The sequence below is a fragment of the Propithecus coquereli genome, unplaced genomic scaffold, assembly GCF_000956105.1.
Source record: "Propithecus coquereli isolate 6110/MARCELLA unplaced genomic scaffold, Pcoq_1.0 Scaffold43, whole genome shotgun sequence".
Classification (NCBI taxonomy): Eukaryota; Metazoa; Chordata; class Mammalia; order Primates; family Indriidae; genus Propithecus; species Propithecus coquereli.
Genome location: NW_012150063.1, coordinates 3113670 through 3134916, shown reverse-complemented (window position 1 = coordinate 3134916; position 21247 = coordinate 3113670). Strand labels below are relative to the sequence as shown.

The window sequence follows — 21247 nt, the reverse complement described above, 5'->3', positions numbered from 1 at the left end:
AAAAGGGCTCTCTGGTATTTCCTGAACCTATTCAGGGGATTCATACTTACAGCCGTTACCTTCCTTTTAAATATCTGGTGAATTTTTATAGAGTGATAAGCAGTAATTTAAATGATAATTCAGAATTACCACAGGTTTCATTAAAATTATCACTAGTACATCATAAAATGATTTCGTGATATTTTTTAATTCCTAAGATTTAGTTCCATCACAAGAAAATACATTTTAATTAACAACAGCTTAAAACTTAAATTTGAAGCATAATAACTTTTTTAGACAGGAGAGGAATAGGGCCTGAATTTATCTCTGGATCCTCAAAAGCAAGACCACCGGGCCAAACTGGATCCCAAACGAATTTAAGGAAGTAATTAAACATGCAGCGACAGTGACATCTAGTGTTAAAAACTGCAAGCCAATTAGACTACCATTAAATCGTCTTCGGTGCTTTTTAAAAAATAATTATTCAAAGCTTCTCTGTAAAAACAAACAAAACTTACGCATTATATCTAAAAATTACCCATAATCAAAATGGTTCTATAGGTTTCCTTCTAGACATTAATGAACCCTGTTAAGAAGAAAACATCTTAGAAAGTAAACATAAAACTAAAGACCAACAAGTAAAAAGCATTATTTATTCCTTGTGGTCAACATTTATAACTGCTCCCCTCCATACCAGAGTTTAATGCAAAGGTAATCTGGGACATGTTCTAATGAGTGTATCACAAATATTTAAATTTCCACCCATAACACTAAAGATTGCACAAGCTAGAACTTGATGACACATCAAGAAAAAGTAACTTAGGACATTTTAGGAATACTTGAAGATACCAAAGGAAAAAAACTTTCACTATTGCACTGAAAAACAAGCTCTACATTTCAGTCCTTGCTGCCTTGCTAATTTTTGTTACTTTGAAAGGTCCACTTATTAAACAGTTGGTATTTTTGCCCAAGGGCTTAGAATTTGGCAGCATAGGTTAATTCATTATAGTATTTTTATAGTTTTATGCTCTAGATGAATCTATAAAAGTAAGCACAATTTCAAAAATTATTTTTGGCCAAGACAATATTGTGTAAAAAGCAAAGTTAGCATTAGATGGAGCTTACCTATTTGTTTTGGAAAGTTCATCTTTTCCCTTTTTAACTCCAAAAATTCTTGTGATCAAGGTACTAAAAAGAAGTGTGGATGAATTTCTCACCTGATGTAAAAATAAACATACAATACGGGTTAAGAAATATTCATGGCATGAAACCAACATTGACAACGTTCAAACTAGATACTCAAAAATCATTACCCAACTGGCTAGTGTAAGGCTAAAGAAAATATGGTTTGTGTTAATAAAAAGAGACAACTTTCAAAAAACTTTATAATTGACTCAAAGACTTCCTCTTAAATTGAGCTCTACAAGCTAACCACATGAACACAACACAGCTTTTTCCTATATTTCTAATATTACCATCAACTGTTTTCATTATGTCTTTATACTTTGTATCATCAAATAACACTTTTTTAAAAAAATTTAATTTTTCCATATCCTTCCTGACAATGAATATTCCAGTAAAGATATCAGTTCTTTCTATTTATTTTCTGTAATCATTTACCTATGAGAAAATACTTATAAAACCTAAGTTCAAAGAATCCACGTAATTAACACGGCCAAGAAAATAGTTAAAATCCCCAAAATGTTGTTTATTAACCTCACAATGTCAGTAACCCAATCAAGTAATTTTAACCCTTAAATTATCTGAGATAACTGATTAATAAATATAATAGAGGTAAGAATTATCATTAACAAACATGAATCTTTTCTCTAAGATGACCAATGTGTCAGTATGCTTTGAAATATCACAAAAATGTCTTGAATGTCATGGCATTATCGAGCCTTTTCAATTACCCGGGCCTATTCAATTTCAAATCAGAGTAGAGATGTGTAAGTATGTACTAACTTCCCCAGCATAATGGAGAATATCCAGAAATGGAAGACACACACTTACTGCCATCACGGAGTTTATACTCTAATTAGGTAGGTGTCGTAACACACGGTATGTTAAATAATACAAGAAGAAAGGTTATTAAAAATAACAATGTAAGACTTAGAAAACAGCTTCCTGAAAGCAATGCAGTAAGGGTCACAAACTCAAATGCCCACAAGGACCAGTGAGTGACAGAGGCAGCAGTGGACTGTGTGTAATGCAATAACTATTCAGCATCAGCTGAGTTGCAGCCATGAAGAAATATAAGCCCATTGTTGCCAGATCTTTTCCTTTTTCAATACAAGCCAGAAACTCTGGTTTTTATGTGAAATTTCACTATTTTGAAATGTCAGCAACAAATTAAAGAAAAAAAAAAAACCACTATGAAGACCAAATAAAACAGTGATGGCTGCTAGTTTGCAACTTCTCCTCTAGAAGTCTAGAACTGACTCAATTCACCCACGAAGAACCTAGAAGTGAACTTTACAGATGTACTGGCACAATTCATATCAGAATTGCAATGAAATCCTAAAACTGGACAGATCTACTTATGCTCATTCAACACTCAACAAATATCAATGGAGTCCCTACTACGTGTCCTTTCCAATATCCCCAAACAATAAATCAATTCATCTTGTTACTTTATCATTATCACCTCTGTCCTAGCTCAGGTCTTGATTATCTCTTACCCTAATTGAAATAGTTCCCAAAGACTCCTTGGTCTAAGATGACTTAGTAAAAGACACCTGGGACCTTGCCGCCTCTCAGAAATCTCAATCACCACCACCACCACCACCACCACCACCAGCGCCACCAGCACCTCCAGCACCACCACCACCAACGAAAGAAGAAAAACAGAAACACAAACTCCATCTTGCCCTAAACCACACTGCCTGACAAAGACTGATAGATGTAGTAAAGTTAAAACAGAATTGCCTGGAGATATTGAGAAACGCAAACCCTAAAGAAAAGTGTAGAAGACTGTTTTACAAAGTGAAAGGGTATCCCCTAGAAACAAAACTCCTTTGTTTGATTCAGTAGGCTAGAGGCAGGAGACACACATTCTTTTATTAATAGTAATACTAATATGGATCACTGGGGTCCAGCACTATCAGTCTGATCCATCCTGATATAGTCTGAATGTTTGTGCCCCCCTAAAATTCAAACATTGAAATCCTAACCCTCAAGGTGACAATATTAGTAGCAGGGGCCTTTGGGACATGATTAGGTCAACAGAGCAGAGCCCTCAAGAATGGGATTAGTGCCCAAATAAAAGAGGCCTGAGAGACCCCTCATCCCTTCTACCATGTGAGGACACAGCAAGAAGGCACCCTCTAGGAATGAGAAAGTGGGTGCTCACCAGATACTGAATCTGCCGGCACCTTAATATTGTACTTCCCACCCTTCAGAACTGTGAGAAATAAACTTCTGTTGCTTATAAGTTATTCAGCTTGTGGAATTTTGTTATAGCAGCTCAAATGGACTAAGATGGCAGTCTCCAACCCCTGGGCTGTGGATTGGTACCAGTCTGTGGCCGGTTAGGAACTGGGCCACACAGCAGGAGGTGAGCTGCGGGAGAGCTAGGGAAACTTCATCTGTATTTACAGCCACTTCCTATTGCTCCCATCACCATGTAAGCTCTGCCTCCTGTCACATCAGTGGTGGTATTAGACTCTCACAGGAAAGTGAATCCTACTGTAAACTGTGCATGGGAAGGATCTAGGTTGCACTTTCCTTGTGAAGAATCTAATGCCTGATGATCTGAGGTGGAGCTAAGGCGGTGATGCTAGCACTGGGGAGTGGCTGCAAATACAGATTATCATTAGCAGAGAGGTTTGACTGCACAATAAATGTAATGCACTTGAATCATCCCGAAACCATCCTTCCCCCCAATGAACCCCCCCAGTCCATAGAAAAACTGGCTTCCATGAAACTGGCCCCTTGTTCCAAAAAGGTTGGAAACAACTGAACTAAGACGTCCATTATAAAGTGCCCTCATTAACAGCCAATCACGATCATTACACAGTAGGTGTAACAAAATCATTTATTCTATCAGGCCTTCTGCATTTATTACTTACATTCTCAGAGAAACTATTTTGTAAAAAAAGCTTTTGCTTATCAGCTATTTGATTACCCTGTTAGTAAAGAATTACTTCCATATATTTAACAGTTTTCAGAATGAGTTCATGTCATTGCAATCTCCAAATGTGATCAAATGATGATTTTACTATTTTAAAATCATTTACTTTTCCTTTTATTGAGGTATAATTCTCATATCATAAAATTTACCATTTTAAGGTATGTTATTCAGTGGTATTTACTATATTCATAAAATGGGAAACTATCACCACCAACTAAATTTCACAATATTTTCATTACCCCAAAATGAAATCCTGTAATCATTAGTTGTCATCCCCTATCATCCCACACTAGAAAAGCACTAATCTACTTTCTATCTCTATAAACTTACCTATTCTGGACATTTCATATACATGGGATCATGTAATATATGGCCTAAATATGCCTGGCTTCTTTCACTTAGCATAATGTTCTCAAGGTTCACCCATCCTGTAGCATGTATCAGTATGTCGTTCCTTTTTATGTCTGACTAATAACCCATTGCATACATATACTACTTTTAAAAAAATGTATTCATCATCATGATAGACATTTGAATTGTTTCTATTTTGGGCTATTTTGAATAATGATGCTAAGAATATTCATGTAGAAGTTTTTGTGTGAACAAGGTATTGCTAGGTTATATAGTAACTATGTTTAACCTTTAGAGAAACTGCCAGTGGTGTTATCATTTTATATTTTACCAGCAATGTATGAGAGTTCCAATTTCACCAATTCTCCAATTTCTCCACATCCTCCCCCAATATTTGTTATTGTCCATCTTTTTTATTTTAGTGGGCATGAAATGGTATCTTATTGTTGCATTTCCCCAATGACTAATGGTGTTAAATATCTTTTTGTGTGCTTATTGGCCATTTGTATATCTTTTTTGGAGAAATGTATTAAAATTATTTGTTCACGTTTAAACTGGGTTGTTTTTCTTATTGTTGAAGTTGTAAGAGTTCTTTATATATTCTGGATACTAGATTCTTATCAGACATAAGATTTGCAAATATTTTCTCCCATTCTGGGGGCTGTCTTTATACTTTCTTGATGGTATCCTTTGAAATACAGACATTTTTAATTTTGATCAAGTCTAATTTATCTATTTTTTTCTTTTGTTGCTTATACTTTAGCTGTCATATCTAAGAAATTGCTACCGAGTCCAAGGTACAAAAATATACACCTATTTTTTCTACTAAAAGTTTTATAGTTTTAGCTCTTACTTTTAGGTTTGTAATACATTTAAGTTATCTGAATATAGTATGTGACAGGGATCGAATTTATTCTTTTGCATCCAGTTGCATCCAGTTGTCCCAGTACCACCTGTTGAAAGCTATTCTTTCTCCATTGTATTGCCTTGGCATCCTTGTTTATGAAATGTGGGGATTATTTCTGTACAATCAATCCTCTTCCATTGATTTATATGCCTATCCTTATGTTAGTACCACAATCTCTTGTTTACTTTTGCTTTGTAGGAAGTTTTGACACCTTTGAGTCCTCCAACTTTGTTCTTCTTTTTCAAGACTGTTTTGTCTATTGGGGTCCCTTGTACTTCCATACGTATTTTAGGATCTATTTAAAAAAAAAATGCCAGAAGGTATTTTAACAGAGATTGTGTTGAATCCATAGATCAGTCTGGGGACTATTGCCATCTTGACAATATTAAATCTTCCAGGGATGAACACACAATATTTTTCCATTTATTTAGGCCTTTAATTTCTTTGAACAATGTTGTGTAATTTTCAGCACACGAGTCTTACACTTCTTTTGTTAAAGTTATTCTTAAGCAATTTTTTACATTCTTATAAATAAGATTGTTTTCTTAATTTCATTTTTGGATTGTTCATTATAGTGTACAATTGATCTCATGTCCTGCAACCTGCTGAGCTTGTCTATTAACTTCAATTTTTGGTGTGTGGATTCCTTAGGATTTTCTACATATAAGATCATGTCACTGGAGATTAGAGATAGCTTTGCATCTTCCTTTCCAACCTGATGACTTTTATTTCTTATTCTTGCGTAGTTGCCCTAGCTAGAACCTCCAGGACAATGTTGACTAGAAGCAGCAAGAATGGATACCCTTATCCTGTTCCTGATCTTAGGAGGAAAGCTTTCAGTCTTTTACCATAAAGTATGTTGTTAGCTATGGGTTTTCCATTGATACTTTTCATCAGGTTAAGAAAGTTCCCTTCCATTCCTAGTTTATTGAGTACTGTTACATGAAATGACATTGGATTTTGTCAAATGTTTTTTCTGTATCTGCTTAAACAATCATGTGGTTTTGTCCTTTAGTCTATTCATATGGTATATTACATTACAGTAGCCCCCATTATCCATAGTTTTGCTTTCTGCTGTCTCAGTTACCCATGGTACAGTACAATAAGTTATTCTGAGAGAGATGCTACATTCACATAACTTTATTACAGTATATTCTTACAATTATTCTATTTTATTATTAGTTATTGCTGTTACCTCTCACGGTGTCTAATTTATAAATTAAACTTTATCACGTTATGTATAGGAAAAAACAGTATATACAGGGCTTAGTATTATACTATCCATGGTTTTAAGCATCTACTGGGGGTCTTGGAACATATCCCCCAGGGATACAGAGGGACCAGTGAAATTGATTTTCATGTTAAAAAATATATATGCTATTTTAGAACTATAGAAATTATATAGCAGAACATTAAAAAGAGTTATTGTAAATGCAGAGCAAAATAACTAGCATGAAAGACTACTTGTTCCTTAAGATAGAAGAGTGTTGCCCCTAGGTTTTTATGTGATAGAATAAATGGTTCAAGGACATCTGTTTCAGGTACTGCTTTTTATTTTTCAGTATTTCATCCATATTTTCTGTCCCTATCCACTATTAAGCTAAGAAGGAGGAAAGTGAAGTAATCATAGAATTGAAAGACAGGCTGTGACTGATAAACTGCATTATTAACTCCTAAGCCACTGATAATAAACGCTAATATGATTCACTGATAGCAAATCTTTATGTGAATAATGTAAAAAGTCATTAATGGGGCTAATGTATTTTGAAAAACTCATAGTAGAAAAGGCAATGAAAACATGTCCCTTTAGGGAAGGATGGAAAAAAGGAGAGCAAAGACAAAAAAGAGTACATAGTAGTTAAGTTGAAAATGGAGAAATGAGAATGGCTGCCAAATATAGTTAGGAGCTGCATACTGATGTTTCAGTTAACAATGGACTGCATGTTTGATGGTGGTGCCAAAAGATTATAATACTATCTTTTTACTGTACCTTTCTATATTTAGATATGTTTAGATACACAAAGAGTTCCCATTGTGCTACAACTGCCTACAGCATTCAGTACAGTAGCATGCTGTGCAGGTTTGTAGCATAGAAGCAACAGGCTGTACCATATAGTCTAGGCATATAGTGGGCTGCATCACCTAGGTTTGTTTAAGTACATTCTGTGATGTACGCACAATGATGAAATCCCCCAATGACCCATTTCTCAGAATGTATTCCTGTTGTTAAGTGACACATGACTGTAATTCCAGTTATAATTGATCCTTCTCATGAGGGAAACACCATAAAACCTTCCTAGCCCCACCTCCTTCTCCACCAGGCCCTCAACATATGGTTGATAGGGACATGGTATTCAGTTGCAAACTGACAACTGCTCCCAAAGCTTTTCTCTTCTATTCACTGAGTACATAAACTTTTTCTTTCCTTTCTGGCATGACAAAGCTTCCATATAGACTTGTACAAGATATAGAAGAATTAGGTAAAAAAAAGAAAATTAGGTTACACAAAGCTGTGTATGTGCCATATATATGTACATATTTTTCTTATATATGTATGGCTTTTCTTATGTAACATAAATGCTCCCTTGACAAATAAAAAGTATGAATGGACAGCCTACTATAATACAATCACTATGTAGTTTGGTCATTTATACCCCATATACTTTCATCCTTAATAGGTAGTCAAGTTCTTCAGGGTAGGATCCACATATGACACTTTAAAATATTTTATCTAGTGTACATGGTGCAAGTTTATAGTAAAAAACTATTTTCTAAAAGAAATTAAATGAACTTTGGGTTCTAATTTGCCTTCTATCACTTCTTAGCCTTGTGACCTTGAAAAAGACACTTAAAACTTTAGGTTACAAGTCCCTCATCTGTAATCCAGGAAAATTATGCTGGGATTTCTGGGCCTGAGACTAAAGGAAGGGCCAGCCATGTTCTGGAGTTCATGGTGACTCTCTTCCAAAGTAGCAGGACATTTCTTCCATGAGAAGACAAAAGAAGAGTCAGGGCTTCCACTAGCCCACACAGCACCTGTGAATGAATTAGAAAAAACGGTACCTCTTTTCTCCAGGTGAAAGAAGCTCCATGCCAAGGCATATATATTGCAGCATAATGAGTAGAGCACAGCTAGGTTTCAGTACTACACAGCCCTCAGCCTGGCACCCTTGAGGCAACTTCACAACTACCAGATTGCCCAGAGAGGGTGCCAATACAGGGACAGAGTACGTGTGGAAGTTCTCCTGGGCAGATCTGAAAGGGTCTTCTTCTTACTTTCCTCTGAAACACACTGCATGCTGTGAACCAGAGTTGGCCTGAGGCAAGTAAGCTAAGATTTATCAGATAAAGTTGTATGATATTTTTAAACAGAACTGCCCAGAAAATTCTCAGGTTCCATATATATGAATCTATAAATTACTTTCTGTTACCTAAATTTTTAACTAAACTGGTTTCATCTCCAAAATTATGTCAAAGACTATCATTTCTCACCATCTTTACTAATACTTCTCTATTCTGAGTCACCATCATCTTTTGGCAGAACTACGACAATAGCTTCCTAACTGGTCTTCCTCCTTCCCTCTTGCCACCTTACAATCAAGTCTCCAACTGTGCCTACATCAATCAGATCCCACCACTCCCCTGCTGTCAACCTCTTTTATGCAGGGTTTTTCAACAGCAGTAGGAGTCATTATTTCAAACCCCAGGTCTGTCCCAACTACACCCAAAGCAGCTCTAGCTCATCCAGCCATTTCCAGACTGAGCTAACAGGCTACGTCACAGGGAATGGGAACTGGATTCCCTAGCAGCTGCCCAAAGGTTGTGCCAGCACCTGCCAAGTTGTGCTAACACCCCAAGGAGTGAACTTTGACTAATAAGATAGGAGATCGGAGTGTTCAAAAAAGTGGTAGTTTCACAGGGCCTGGTTAGAAGATGTACCATGAGACAAGACAACCAGCTCAGTTTTCCTGCAAGGTTAGGCCCACTTGGTAATCTCTCTCCTTTTTCCTTGCTTTGCTTCCATTTTTCTTTCATTCTTGTTGCTTTGGGTTTGTACCACTTAATAACACAAAAGGAACTAGGCTTCACCTCCAGCTCTGTTTTCTAAGAAAACAGGGCCAAAACCCTACCTACAAGGTAGATAAAAGGCATCTTCTCTGTATTCCTGTAACACCCAAAAGTTTCCTCTATAACAGCATAGATTCCGGAGTCACAGATAACAGTTGTGTGTTGTAAGGCAAAATTATTTCACCTCTCCGAGCCTTATTTTCTGTATCTGTAAAATGAGGATTATAACAGAATCTACCTGAAAAACAGAACCTACTGAGATAATCAATGTAATGTAAGTGATGCTACGTACATAAAAAATACTCAATAAGACTGTCATTACTATATTTACCCTTGTATTTCTTGTGCTTAATATATTGTCTGCAATATAGTAGGTGTGCCTAATGCCTAACATGTTTACACAGTACATTTTCCCTGTATTTTAAAAATGCTTAGTAGGTGGCAAAGATTGAGGAAGCTGTAAAAACAAATTAAATATATACAAGAATGCTTTCTGGAAAATGTTCCTTTTCCGAAAATTAAAATTAAGTTCATTTTACATGTATGTTTTTCCTCCCAGGAAAAGTTATTTCACCTCCCTGAGCCTTATTTTCTATATCTGTAAAATGAGGATTATAACAGAATCTACCTGAAAAACAGAACCTACTGAGATAATCAGGAAAAACAAGTAAGTCAAAAGTACAGATGTAGCCAGCTTTAGGCACAGATATATTCCTGAAAGGATGTGTACAAATCAAGTTTCTGTAAATCAAACCATATTTCACATGCACTAAAGAAAAAATCACCCCTTAAATCACTTCAACAGAGAATGCTATGGTAAATTGTTTTGTAAAAGAAGACTTCTTTATTTCCATTGATTAAGTTAGTTTATCATTTTTGGTTATGAAAGCTTACATTAAGTTTTTATAAGGAAGGAAACATAATTATCAATATTAAAGTAACAGTACTGATCATTATAGCTATAATGTTTATTTTCTGCAGTAAAGCAAACCCACTAGAAACAAAAGATTCCTTCATAACTAATATTAAAAAGGAAGATCCCAAGAAATAAAATTATTGAAATTATAAAATTAGAAATAAAATATAAGCACTTATATATATTTATGCAGCCTTTTGTGAATATGTGCACATATGGGTACTACTCACTTTTGATAAAGTCCACACATAAAAAAAGAGAAAGAAAATGCGTCAGAATGCTAATAATGAGTATATCTGTATGGTGATTTAACAGGTGATTTTTACTGTTCACATTATGCTTTCCTTTATTTTCGAAATTTCTATAATGCACATTCATTAATATTTAGGATCTCAAAAAATATTCTTTAAAAAAATGAATCATTCATGTCTGACACTTTCAGTTTTGCTAAAAAGTTGGAAGAATCACCAGGTTTTGCTTTCTGAAAGGCTTTTCACAAAAAATATTTCTTGGTTCATCTAGAATTAATGGCTTGAAGAAAACAATACTGATATTTCCAGCAATCAGTATTATGATCTCTAGTTTTCCTGATAGTCAAGCCACATTCCTACCTCTACTGACCATATACAGGTATTGCTCTGTTTCCTGTAAATGCAAAAGGTAAACATTGTGTCCTCAAGAGTAGTTATGCAATGCTCCTAGAGAAAATTCCAAAAATGTGTATCTCTTACAGAAAGATACACAATTTTCCAGGCAAGAGTTGCCAACCTTGAGGATTCTTCACACTGGGAGTCTGTGACTTTGGCTGCCACTGCTATATACTGACTCTCAATTAGACATTTATCACACAGGTATGAAATGGTTTGTGCAGCTCACTAATCAGAAAGTCTGTCTTACTAGTAATACTCCATTCTGCAAGTAATGTATTAAGATCTAGCATCTTTTCTCCTCTTTCTTAACTTTTTGAGGAACTTTCTGAGGATTTTTTTGTTTTAAAGCTACATTTCAACCATCTACAAACCATAGGTTATTCTCCTTATTCTAGGAGACACAGTGATACAGGAAAACAAAACCATGTTGTTTCTCCCAGGAATCATGAAAAAATACATTAAAGTTTACTTTCTTAAATCCAACAATTGGGTAGGAGCGGGGAGGGGGACGAGTAAATTCACACCTAACAGGTACAATGCACACTATCTGGGTGCTGGATACACTTATAACTTTGACTCAAACTATATAAAAGTAATTCATGTAACCAAAATGTTTGTAGCCCCGTCACATTCTGAAATTAAAAAAAAATTATAATAGCAAAAAAAAAAAAAATCAAAAGGTACCTGGACACTGACCATGTTGCAAAAGAAAATGTGAGAAAAAGAAAAATGTGTATTTAACCTCCTCCATTTTAATGTTTTGTGTTTGTCTTTTCAACTTTTGACAGAGTATATTTGTAGCACTCACTCAACACACTGATGCCTAGAATCCACAGCATCCAAAAGGCAGACATATTAAGCTATTAAGAGTTATTCTGCTTCCAGATCAATATCACAAATCAGGCAAATAAAAATCAAAACCAGAATGAGATAAAACTTCACACCCATTAAGGATGACTATTATCAAAGAAATGGAAAATAACAAGCGTTGGTAAAGATGTAAAGAAATTGGAACTCACGTGCATTGCTGATGGGAGTGTAAAATGGTGCTACTGCTGTGGAAACAGTTTGTTGGTTCCTCAAAAAGTTAAAGAACTACCATATGATATAGCCAAAAGAATTGAAAGCAGAGATTGAGACAACTTGTAAAACAATAATCACTGCAGTATTTATTCACAATAGCCAAAAAGTGGAAACAACCTAAATGTCCATCAATAGATGATAAGGAAAGTGTGGTGTATACATACAATGGAGTATCATTTAGCCTATAAAAAGGAATGAAATTCTGATACATGCTACACCATGTATGAACCCTGAAGACATTATACTAAATGACATAAGCCAACAACAAAAATGAAAAATATTGTATGATTCCACTTATAAGAGGTATTAGATCAGGCAAATTCACGGAGACAAAGCAGAATGGAGGTTACCAGGGGCTTGGGAGAGGGGAGCTGGGGAGTTAGTGTTTAATGAGTACAGAACTTCTATTTGGGATGATGAAAAAATTCTGAAAATGCATAATGGTGATGAATGTTGTGAAGGTACTTATACTGAACTGTGTACACTAAAAAATGGTTAAACTGGTAAATTAAAAAGGAAGATATTGACTGTCTAAACAAAAATAATAACAATATACTATGGATTTATAACATACATAAAAGTAAAATGTGTAACAATAACAGCACAAAGATTGGGAGGAGAGAATGAGAGGTACACTGTTATTATGTTCTTATACTTTAATGGTGTATCACTTGAGGATAGACAGACTGTGATAAATTAAAGATATATAAAAACCCTAAATCAATCACTAAAATAAGAAAACAAAGAGTTATGGCTAGTAAGCCAACAAATAAGATAAAGTGGAACCATCAAGAGTCAAACTGTAGCTTGATCCAAGGATTCACCCTTTAGAGAACTCCTTGATAAAATACAGTATATATTTTTTATCATCCAGTGAAAGGTTAGTTTATTAAAATGTACTGAGAAGCATAATTAAGTCAGTGAAAGTAAATAGAAAAGGCACTTACTGCCCAGACCGGTGATGTAAAACCCAGAATTGCAGCCTTAGCTCCATCAGCAACATAAGGAATAATATTTTCTCCCAGACGTGTATCCCTGAACAAGGCTCTAAGGATATTTAAAGCATGAACCTAGAAGAAAAAGTTCAAAATTAGTTGCAGGTTGAAAATCATGGAAATTCTAAATGTGTACATATCCAACAGCACACCTTCAAAACAAAAAATTATTGAATTCCAAGAACACATGGACAATCCACAAATGAAATAACAGATTTAATAAAACACACCCAATAATCAATAAGCCAATCTGTAAAAAGTTAGTAAGATTTGAACAATGCAATAAATAAGTTTGGTCAAATGGATATATGTAGAATCCTGCGCCTTACAAATAGAGACAACACATTGTTTTCAAGCCCATGGGTAATATTTATTTTTTAAAATAACTTCAAACCTAGCCACAAATAAAGTCTCGACAAATACCAAATAGTTAATAATTTATAGATTACACTTTGATCACAGAGGAATTAAGTTAGAAATAGTTTTTTAAAAATACTTTTTAAATTGATACATTTTAAAACACTAGTCAAAAATTTTTTTTAATATTTAGAGCTGAACAATAATGAAGATGCTGTATATCAATACTTGTAGGATGCAGCTTATGTGGAACTTGAAAAAGGAAATGTACACCTTAAATACTTCTGTTTTTAAAAATGACTAAAAATGAATGTGCTAAATGTCTAATTAATTAATATAAACCAATAAATTCAACATACAGAAAGAAAATAAAAAGATAAGAGCAGAATTTTTAAAATAGCAAAGATACAACAGGAGCATTAATAAAACCAAAAGCTGGCCAGGCACAGTGGCTCACATCTGTAATCCCAGCACTTTGGGAGGCTGAAGTGGGAGGATCTCGTGAGGCCAGGAGTTCGAGACCAGCCTGGGCAACACAGCAAGACCTGTATCCACAAAAAATTTAAAAAATTAGCCAACTGTGGTGGTGTGCACCTGTAGCTCTCGCTACTCAGGAGGCTGAAGCGGGAGGATTGCTTGAGCCCAGGAGATGGAGGCTGCAGTGAACTATGATCCCACCAGTGCACTCCAGCCTGGATGACAGATCAAGAGCAAGACCTCATCTCAAAAAAAAAAAAAAGTTGATTCTCTGAAACACGAACAAACCTCTAACAAGACTAACCAAGACAAAAGGAGAGAAGGCACAAATAAGCAATATTATGAATGCCAAAGTGGGCATGACTATAGATACAGCAGAGAATAAATCAAAAATAATATTACAAATAATCCTATTTTAACCAATTTGAAAAATTAAGACAAAATAAATAACTTCCTAAAAAATAAAATTTATCAAAACAAATTCAAAGAGAAATCAAAAACCTAGACAGATACTACCATTAAATAAAGAAAATCAATAAAAATCCTCCCGGAGATCAAAACCAAACCCTGGAAATTAACCACCACAACAAAAAATTGGCTACATGATTTTACAGATGGATTCTACAAACATTCAAAGAATAGATAATCCCAATCTTAAATAAACTGTTAAGAGAAGACTCCCAAATTTATTTTATGAGTCTAGGATAGTCTGGCTATCAAAACAAGGTAAGGACACTACTTTGGGAAAATGGGCAGTATCTAGTATTCTTAAGCTCAATATACACATACCCATTAACCACTCCTAAGCATACTCTCAACAGAAATGTACATATATGTTCACCATTAAGGATATACAAGAATGCTCCTAAAAGCATTTATTTTTAATAAACCCAAATTAAAAATTACCCAAATGTTCATCAACAGTAGAATGGATAAATTATATACTATACAGCAATGAGAATGAATAAATTACAACATGAATATCATAAACACAATGCTGAACAAAAGAAATCACATCAAGACTATGGGTTATGATGTATGGTTTCACTTACATAAAATTTTAAAAGCAGGTAAAACTAAAACTAAGGTTTCTGTTAGGCTAGTGGTTACTCTGGGAGAGAGGGTGCTGACTGGAAGAGAGCATGAGAGGGCTTTCGGGTGCTAAAAATGTTCTATTTCTTGCCAGTTACACAAGCATGTTCACTTTGTGAAACTGTATCGAGGTACACATATAATTTGTACACTTCTCTATATGTGTACCATAATTTCATTAAAATACGCATATTAAAAAAAAATAGGACAGGGGCCCGGCACAGTGGCTCACGCCTATAATCCTACCACTCTGGGAGGTGAGGGGGTGCATATTGCTTGAGCTCAGGAGTTCAAGACCAGCCTCAGCAAGAGTGAGACCCCATCTCTACTAAAAATAGAAAAATAAGCCAGGTGGCAGGGCACGTGCCTGTAGTTCCAGCCACTCTGGAGGCTGAGGCAAGAGGATCACCTGAGCCCAGGAGTTGGAGGTTGCAGTGAGCTATGATGATGTCACTGCACTCTACTCCAGGTGAGACTCTGTCTCAAGAAAAAAAAAAAGAAGAAGAAAGGACAGGGACAACAGGAAAAAGGAAAACCACAGGCTAATTTCACTTATGAACCCAGTGAAAATATGCAAAAAGTATTTTTCAAAAAAAATTTTTAAGTGAATGCAGCAAGGTATAAAAAACTCATCATGTCAAAGTTGGGTTCATTCTCAGTATGCAAAAATAGTATTAAATTTAAAAATCAATATAACTAATGATATTTGCAAATTCTAGAAGAAAACATATATTTATCTCAAAAGATGCAGGAAAGCATTCAACAAAATTCAATTTCCGTAATAAGGGCAGATGAAAAATTATAGCAAATATCAGAAAGAACATAAAGATGCCTGTTATCTCTTTTTCTACACAAAACTGTACAATGGGTTCCAGCAGTAGAATAAGATAAAAAAATTTTAAGATTAAGAATTAGAAAGGTAAAACAAACTTAGCATTACTTACTGAGGATTATGATTGTCTACAAAGAAAATGTGAAAAATGTATAGATAAGTCACTAGGAGTATTACAGCAATTCAGGTAGGTTGCTGAATACAATAACCAAAAAAATTAATTGCATTCATACAATAACAGTAACAGATAATATAAATTTTTAACATATCATTTATAATTACAAAAAATTAAGGTATTTAGAAATAAATTTCAAAAAAGATATATAAGACTTTTACAGAAAATTATTTTTAAAAATAATGAATGACATTAAGGAAGCTCCTAAATGGAGAAATAAGCTACATTTGTGGAGGACTCAATACAAAAAAAAAGTCATTTTTCCCAAATAAATCAATACATTTAAATTCCAACCAAAACTTTTTGTTGAACTGAACAAGCTGATTCTAAAGCTTAAATGGAAAAGCAATGGAACAAATACAGCCACGGGTAGGAGTGTCCTACTATGAAGCGTTACTGTGGAAGCTCAAACTATAAGGTGCAAGCAATATTTGACAGGTATTTACTCCCTAGCTGTGGAATGGAGTTGTGAGGAGTGCTTAAACCAACTTCATACATACAGGTAGTGACTAAAAGGGAGTAAATATTAGCTGAAATTAAAATGTGAGTGTACCAAAAGTTACACACATTTAAAGGAAAGATTCAACTTCTGAGTTACAAAATGTATACCAACTTGAAGAAGTCCACATGAAATTCTAAATTAATAGCATATTCACTTTCAAATTTTTAGATACAATAGTAATATTATAAAATATCTTACATAAGTTGAATGTTTCCACCAGAGTTTTAAAATAGTTCATTTTTGATCAATATATATCAACTAAAACAATGGTTTATTTTGTGAACAGGAAAAGACCAAAAAGAAAAAAGGAAAACCTATGAAAACAAGCTTCAAATTTCCCATCTTCAAGAGTTCTTTTCTCTAGCAGACACCTTTTTTTTTTTAATACAGCAAAGATTTAAAAAGACTGCCTTCCTAAAAGAGTTTGAATATTTCCATTATTACCTGGGAGACTGTGCTCTGTGAGTCATCTGCAGGCCCAGCCAAAGAGATTAACTCTTTCATAGTTATTTTCAACAAATCCATTTTGCCTTTCTTTGGTTCAGATGCCAACAGTGCCTATGGAAAGACAAGACAAAAATTAACAGGGCTCTTATTTTATGTATACTGATTTTCTGCTTTCCTGAATTAATCTCAAAATGCAAAATCTGCTTTATAAAAACATGCGGTTATCAAGGCAAGCTAATTAAGCCATGTGGCCGTGGGCAAGTAGTTTAACCCTGCCATCCCTCAGATTCTTCATCTGTAAAATTAGGTGAAGGTGAAATCATGTCATCCTTAAAGTCACTTCCAGTTTGCTCATGAATTGTTTAATTCTAAGATGTTGAGAGATACAACAAAGTCAGTCAGTTTTAGTAATAAATTTATCCAACAAGAAAATTCTCTGTACTTAAAAACAAAAACAAAAAATCTCTAGATTAAATTTCTTGTAAGGATTTTGAGACTCCCTGGAGATTGAACAGTTAATTAATTCTTCACAGAACAGTCTATATGTGGACTAACCAAATCACAGCATTTGAAACTCCATGGGACAAAAAGAAATACTACAAACTCCAAAGGGGCCCTATATTTGAATTTTCCAGGAGCTGCTTATTTACTTTGTGTCTAACACTTTACTAATATCCAATAAACATAAAAGTAGGATATCAAACCACTTCCAGCAATAAAAAGGAACAAAGTACTAATACATACTACAATAAGAACGAACCCTGAAAACATTATGCTAAGTGAAAGAAGCCAGGCAAAAGATCTTATATAAAATGTCCCAAATGGGCAGAGATAGAAGGTAGATTAGCGGCTGCCTCGGGCACTAAAATAAAATATTTTCCCGTCAACAGCAATATCTAGGTGTGCTGATATGGACCAATCTTTAAGGTATAATGTTAAGTGAAATCAAGGGGCAAACAGTGTATATAGCATATGTTCATCTGTGTTCAAAAGGAAAACATACTCATACACTCACATTCTCTTATGCAGAGAGGTTGAGGAGTCAGCTGGCCTGGGCTTAAGTCTTAGCTTGGCTCTTACTATTGTATCTCTGTGGCCTTTGGCAAGTCACTTAACTTTTCTAAACCCCAGTTTCACACCTAGAATATATCGATGATAATAGTGCCTATTTTATAGGGCTTGGGGAAGGATTTAATGAGGTAATATATATGAAATAATCACTAATAAATGTTAGCTATTACAATTATGATTATTTTATGGATGGACATTTTATGAAAAGATTTAAAAGAAACTATTAACACTGGTTGCCTACAGAGAGTATTTGGAGTCTTGAAAGGAAAGGAAGACTATTTTTTTGTAATTAAAAAAAAAAAAAGGGCAACATATGCACTTCCTGGAAGTGAGCAATGAACGTGCCAAAGTGATGCCTGCCTAGTTAATACACAAGCGGAAATCTATACCAACCTCTGTTTATTACAAGATTGGCCTCTTAGAGGGTTTGTTCCAAGAACAAATCTGTCACAGGTACACACTGTCCCCACATCAAAACAAAGCCACAAATGCTATGGTACTGAAAACACAGACATGTCCCTTATGCTATATGCTCACTCACATGTCACAAGGGTTAGAATATACTATTATCAAAAGACAAATAAACAAACAACTATGGTCCTATAGGTAAGTACCTGTATGTAGAAAGGAATTCCAGCACTGCGCCTTGTAGCACAGAGTTTAGATGAAGGATCACTGCATTTAATTTCCTCTAAAACATTCCATAACCACTGTTCTGGCAGTTTTTGCAGACTCACATTGGGGCACCTAAAAGGCATATATAAGCAAACACTTGGAATTATCAGGTATCAACAGGTAAAAATACAGGTGGGAGAAGGTGAGGGGTAATAACTTATCTATTGGGTACAGTGAACACTATTCTGGTGATAGGCATACTAAAAGCCCTAACTTAAGCATTATACAATGTATCCACGTAACAAAAACATTTGTACACCCTTAATATTTTGAAATAAAAATATATATACATATACAATAAAATTTTTAAAAAGGTAAAAGTATAAACTATTGATGTACATTAACACTGTTGGAAAATAATAAATATCATTACATTGGGAATGGGGTGGAACTAGAAAATGTTTCATTTATACTTTTCACCTACTTTCTTCTTTATTATGGGTCTTAGGATCTGAAGCTATTAAACATTCCATTTCTTACAACAGATTCCATTTCTTTGTGTAAAGTATGTGTCTTATCTGCAAAATATTAATATGTTTTAATATGCAGGCTTGCAACCACACTCAATGTTCTGAAGGGCTGAGCATTGTGGCTCATGCCTATAATCCCAGCACTTTGGGAGGCCAAGGTAAGTATCCCTTGAGGCCAGGAGTTAGAGACCAGCCCGAGAAACATAGAAAGACTCCTGTCTCTCCAAAAACCAGAAAAATTAGCCAAGCATGGAGGCATGTGCCTATAGTACCAGTTACAGAGGAGGCTGAGGCAGGACGATAACTTGAGCCCAGGAGTTTGAGGCTGAAATGAGCTATGATGATATCACTGCACTCTAGCCCAGGCAATAAAGCAAGGCCTTGACTCAAAAAAAAAAAGTTCCGAAGAAGGATGATCCAGCTCTCACAGATTAAACTGTAACTCAAGATTACTAACAAAGAGAATATAACTTTGTAGTTTACTATAATTTATGTTCTATATTTCTAGGGATCATACATACTCAAAGAGGACACATTTTAAACCACATTTTAGAAATAATTTTCATCTCTCTCAAAATTTCCCATACTTTTATATTTTTAAGGATTACAGTTACTTTCCAATCATTGGAGATTTTGTATCTTTTTAAAATTAAGATAAATGTTTTGTGTTTCATGAAATAGTTTCTCTAGTTTATTACTAACATTGCCAGCTTAGAATAATTCTCACACAGTTGCCTAATCAAAAACTGAAATACAAATTCCTCAGAGGAATTACTAAAGTGTTAATGATACAGTTACAGATTACCACCTTCTTTTGTTCCTTCTTCACTGTCAAAAAAAAAAAGTCTATTTGGGTTAATTTAGTGCACGATGGGTGAGCAGGGAAAAAAAAGAATTAAAGCAAAAGTAAATTTTTTGTGCTCTAACTACCCAAGAAAAAGCTGGAATTATAGAGGTGAAGAAAGTAAAAATTACTTGATCTAATATCATCTGTGGATTTCATTTATACTTGTATTTTCTTCTCTACCACAGAACCACAGGTAATTTAGAACTGGCTTATAGATAATGCTGCAGTCTAGGGTCAAGCCTCCTGTAGGGATTCACCACGCAGGAAAAACTAAGGGGAAAAGAGAATTGCAGGAGATGAACAGCACTTTACTATTTCCTTAATTTCCTATTAAGTGCACTGAAATACACGGACACTAAATATCAGTTCAGTGATGCTCCACAACACTGTCAGCGAGACTTTCTCCTGGGCCTCCCTGAGCAGACACGGTTCTAGCAAAACCAACCAATCCAAGAAGTCAGATATCTGGGATCGGAGTAAACTATCTCACCATGCATGAACTTACAATGGCTCTTGATTATTAACAAAATCTTGATCTATCTAACCCCTCTTCTATCTTGATCAAACTCTTCTAGCTTGAAAGGTTGCCTATAACCTGAACCCTACCCTCCTAATTAAATTTAAGCTTAACTTTTCCAAATTCCTACCCAAACCTTCTGTTCTAATAAGGCCGTTCTCTTTGCTGGTTCCCATATTAACATGCAAAACACACACACACACAAAAACACACCTCCCCAAACACCCCATATTCCCAACTAAGCATTTGTTCATGGTTCTCCACATATAATCTTATTGATCCAAATTGATGAAACTTCCTCCACATACTGCATCTCACAAGGACCTTTCCTTTTTCTAAGCTTCTAATTTATTAGAAGCAACTACTAGTATAAGGTGTACAGGGGATCAGTTCTGTGTCACAGAAAGAGTGGAATTTGAGCTGGACTTTGAAGGCAGAATGGTGGAAGGATCATATATGTGGGGTTGAGGAAGTAGGAGATGAGATGACTGGAGAAAGAGCTAAGTCAAGGCCCCAGAGGCAATTCTCTGATTTAGATTCTTGGCTAGTATAACTGTAAACAGTTAACCAGGCCTATTTATTCCCTTGAATATTGCATACTAAAGACCAAATGCTTCTTGTCAGCTTGGGGAATTTGAAAACAAAGGCCAGAAGAATGTTCTACAAGGTCAAGCCTTGCCAAGTGCCCTCAACAGAGCCCTCTC

At 35.0% G+C, this 21247-nt stretch overlaps 1 protein-coding gene across 1 annotated transcript in view; it reads right to left on the bottom strand.

Moving 5' to 3' along the window:
* Positions 1-21247, bottom strand: part of THADA (thyroid adenoma associated) — a 277319-nt gene that overhangs the window by 219325 nt on the left and 36747 nt on the right. Inside the window, exons 8-11 of the mRNA XM_012653863.1 lie at positions 18649-18781; positions 16961-17074; positions 13034-13156; positions 1105-1196 (exon numbers count right to left, since the gene is read on the bottom strand). Coding sequence (XP_012509317.1) covers positions 1105-1196; positions 13034-13156; positions 16961-17074; positions 18649-18781 — 462 coding nt within the window. The remainder of the gene's footprint in view (positions 1-1104; positions 1197-13033; positions 13157-16960; positions 17075-18648; positions 18782-21247) is intronic.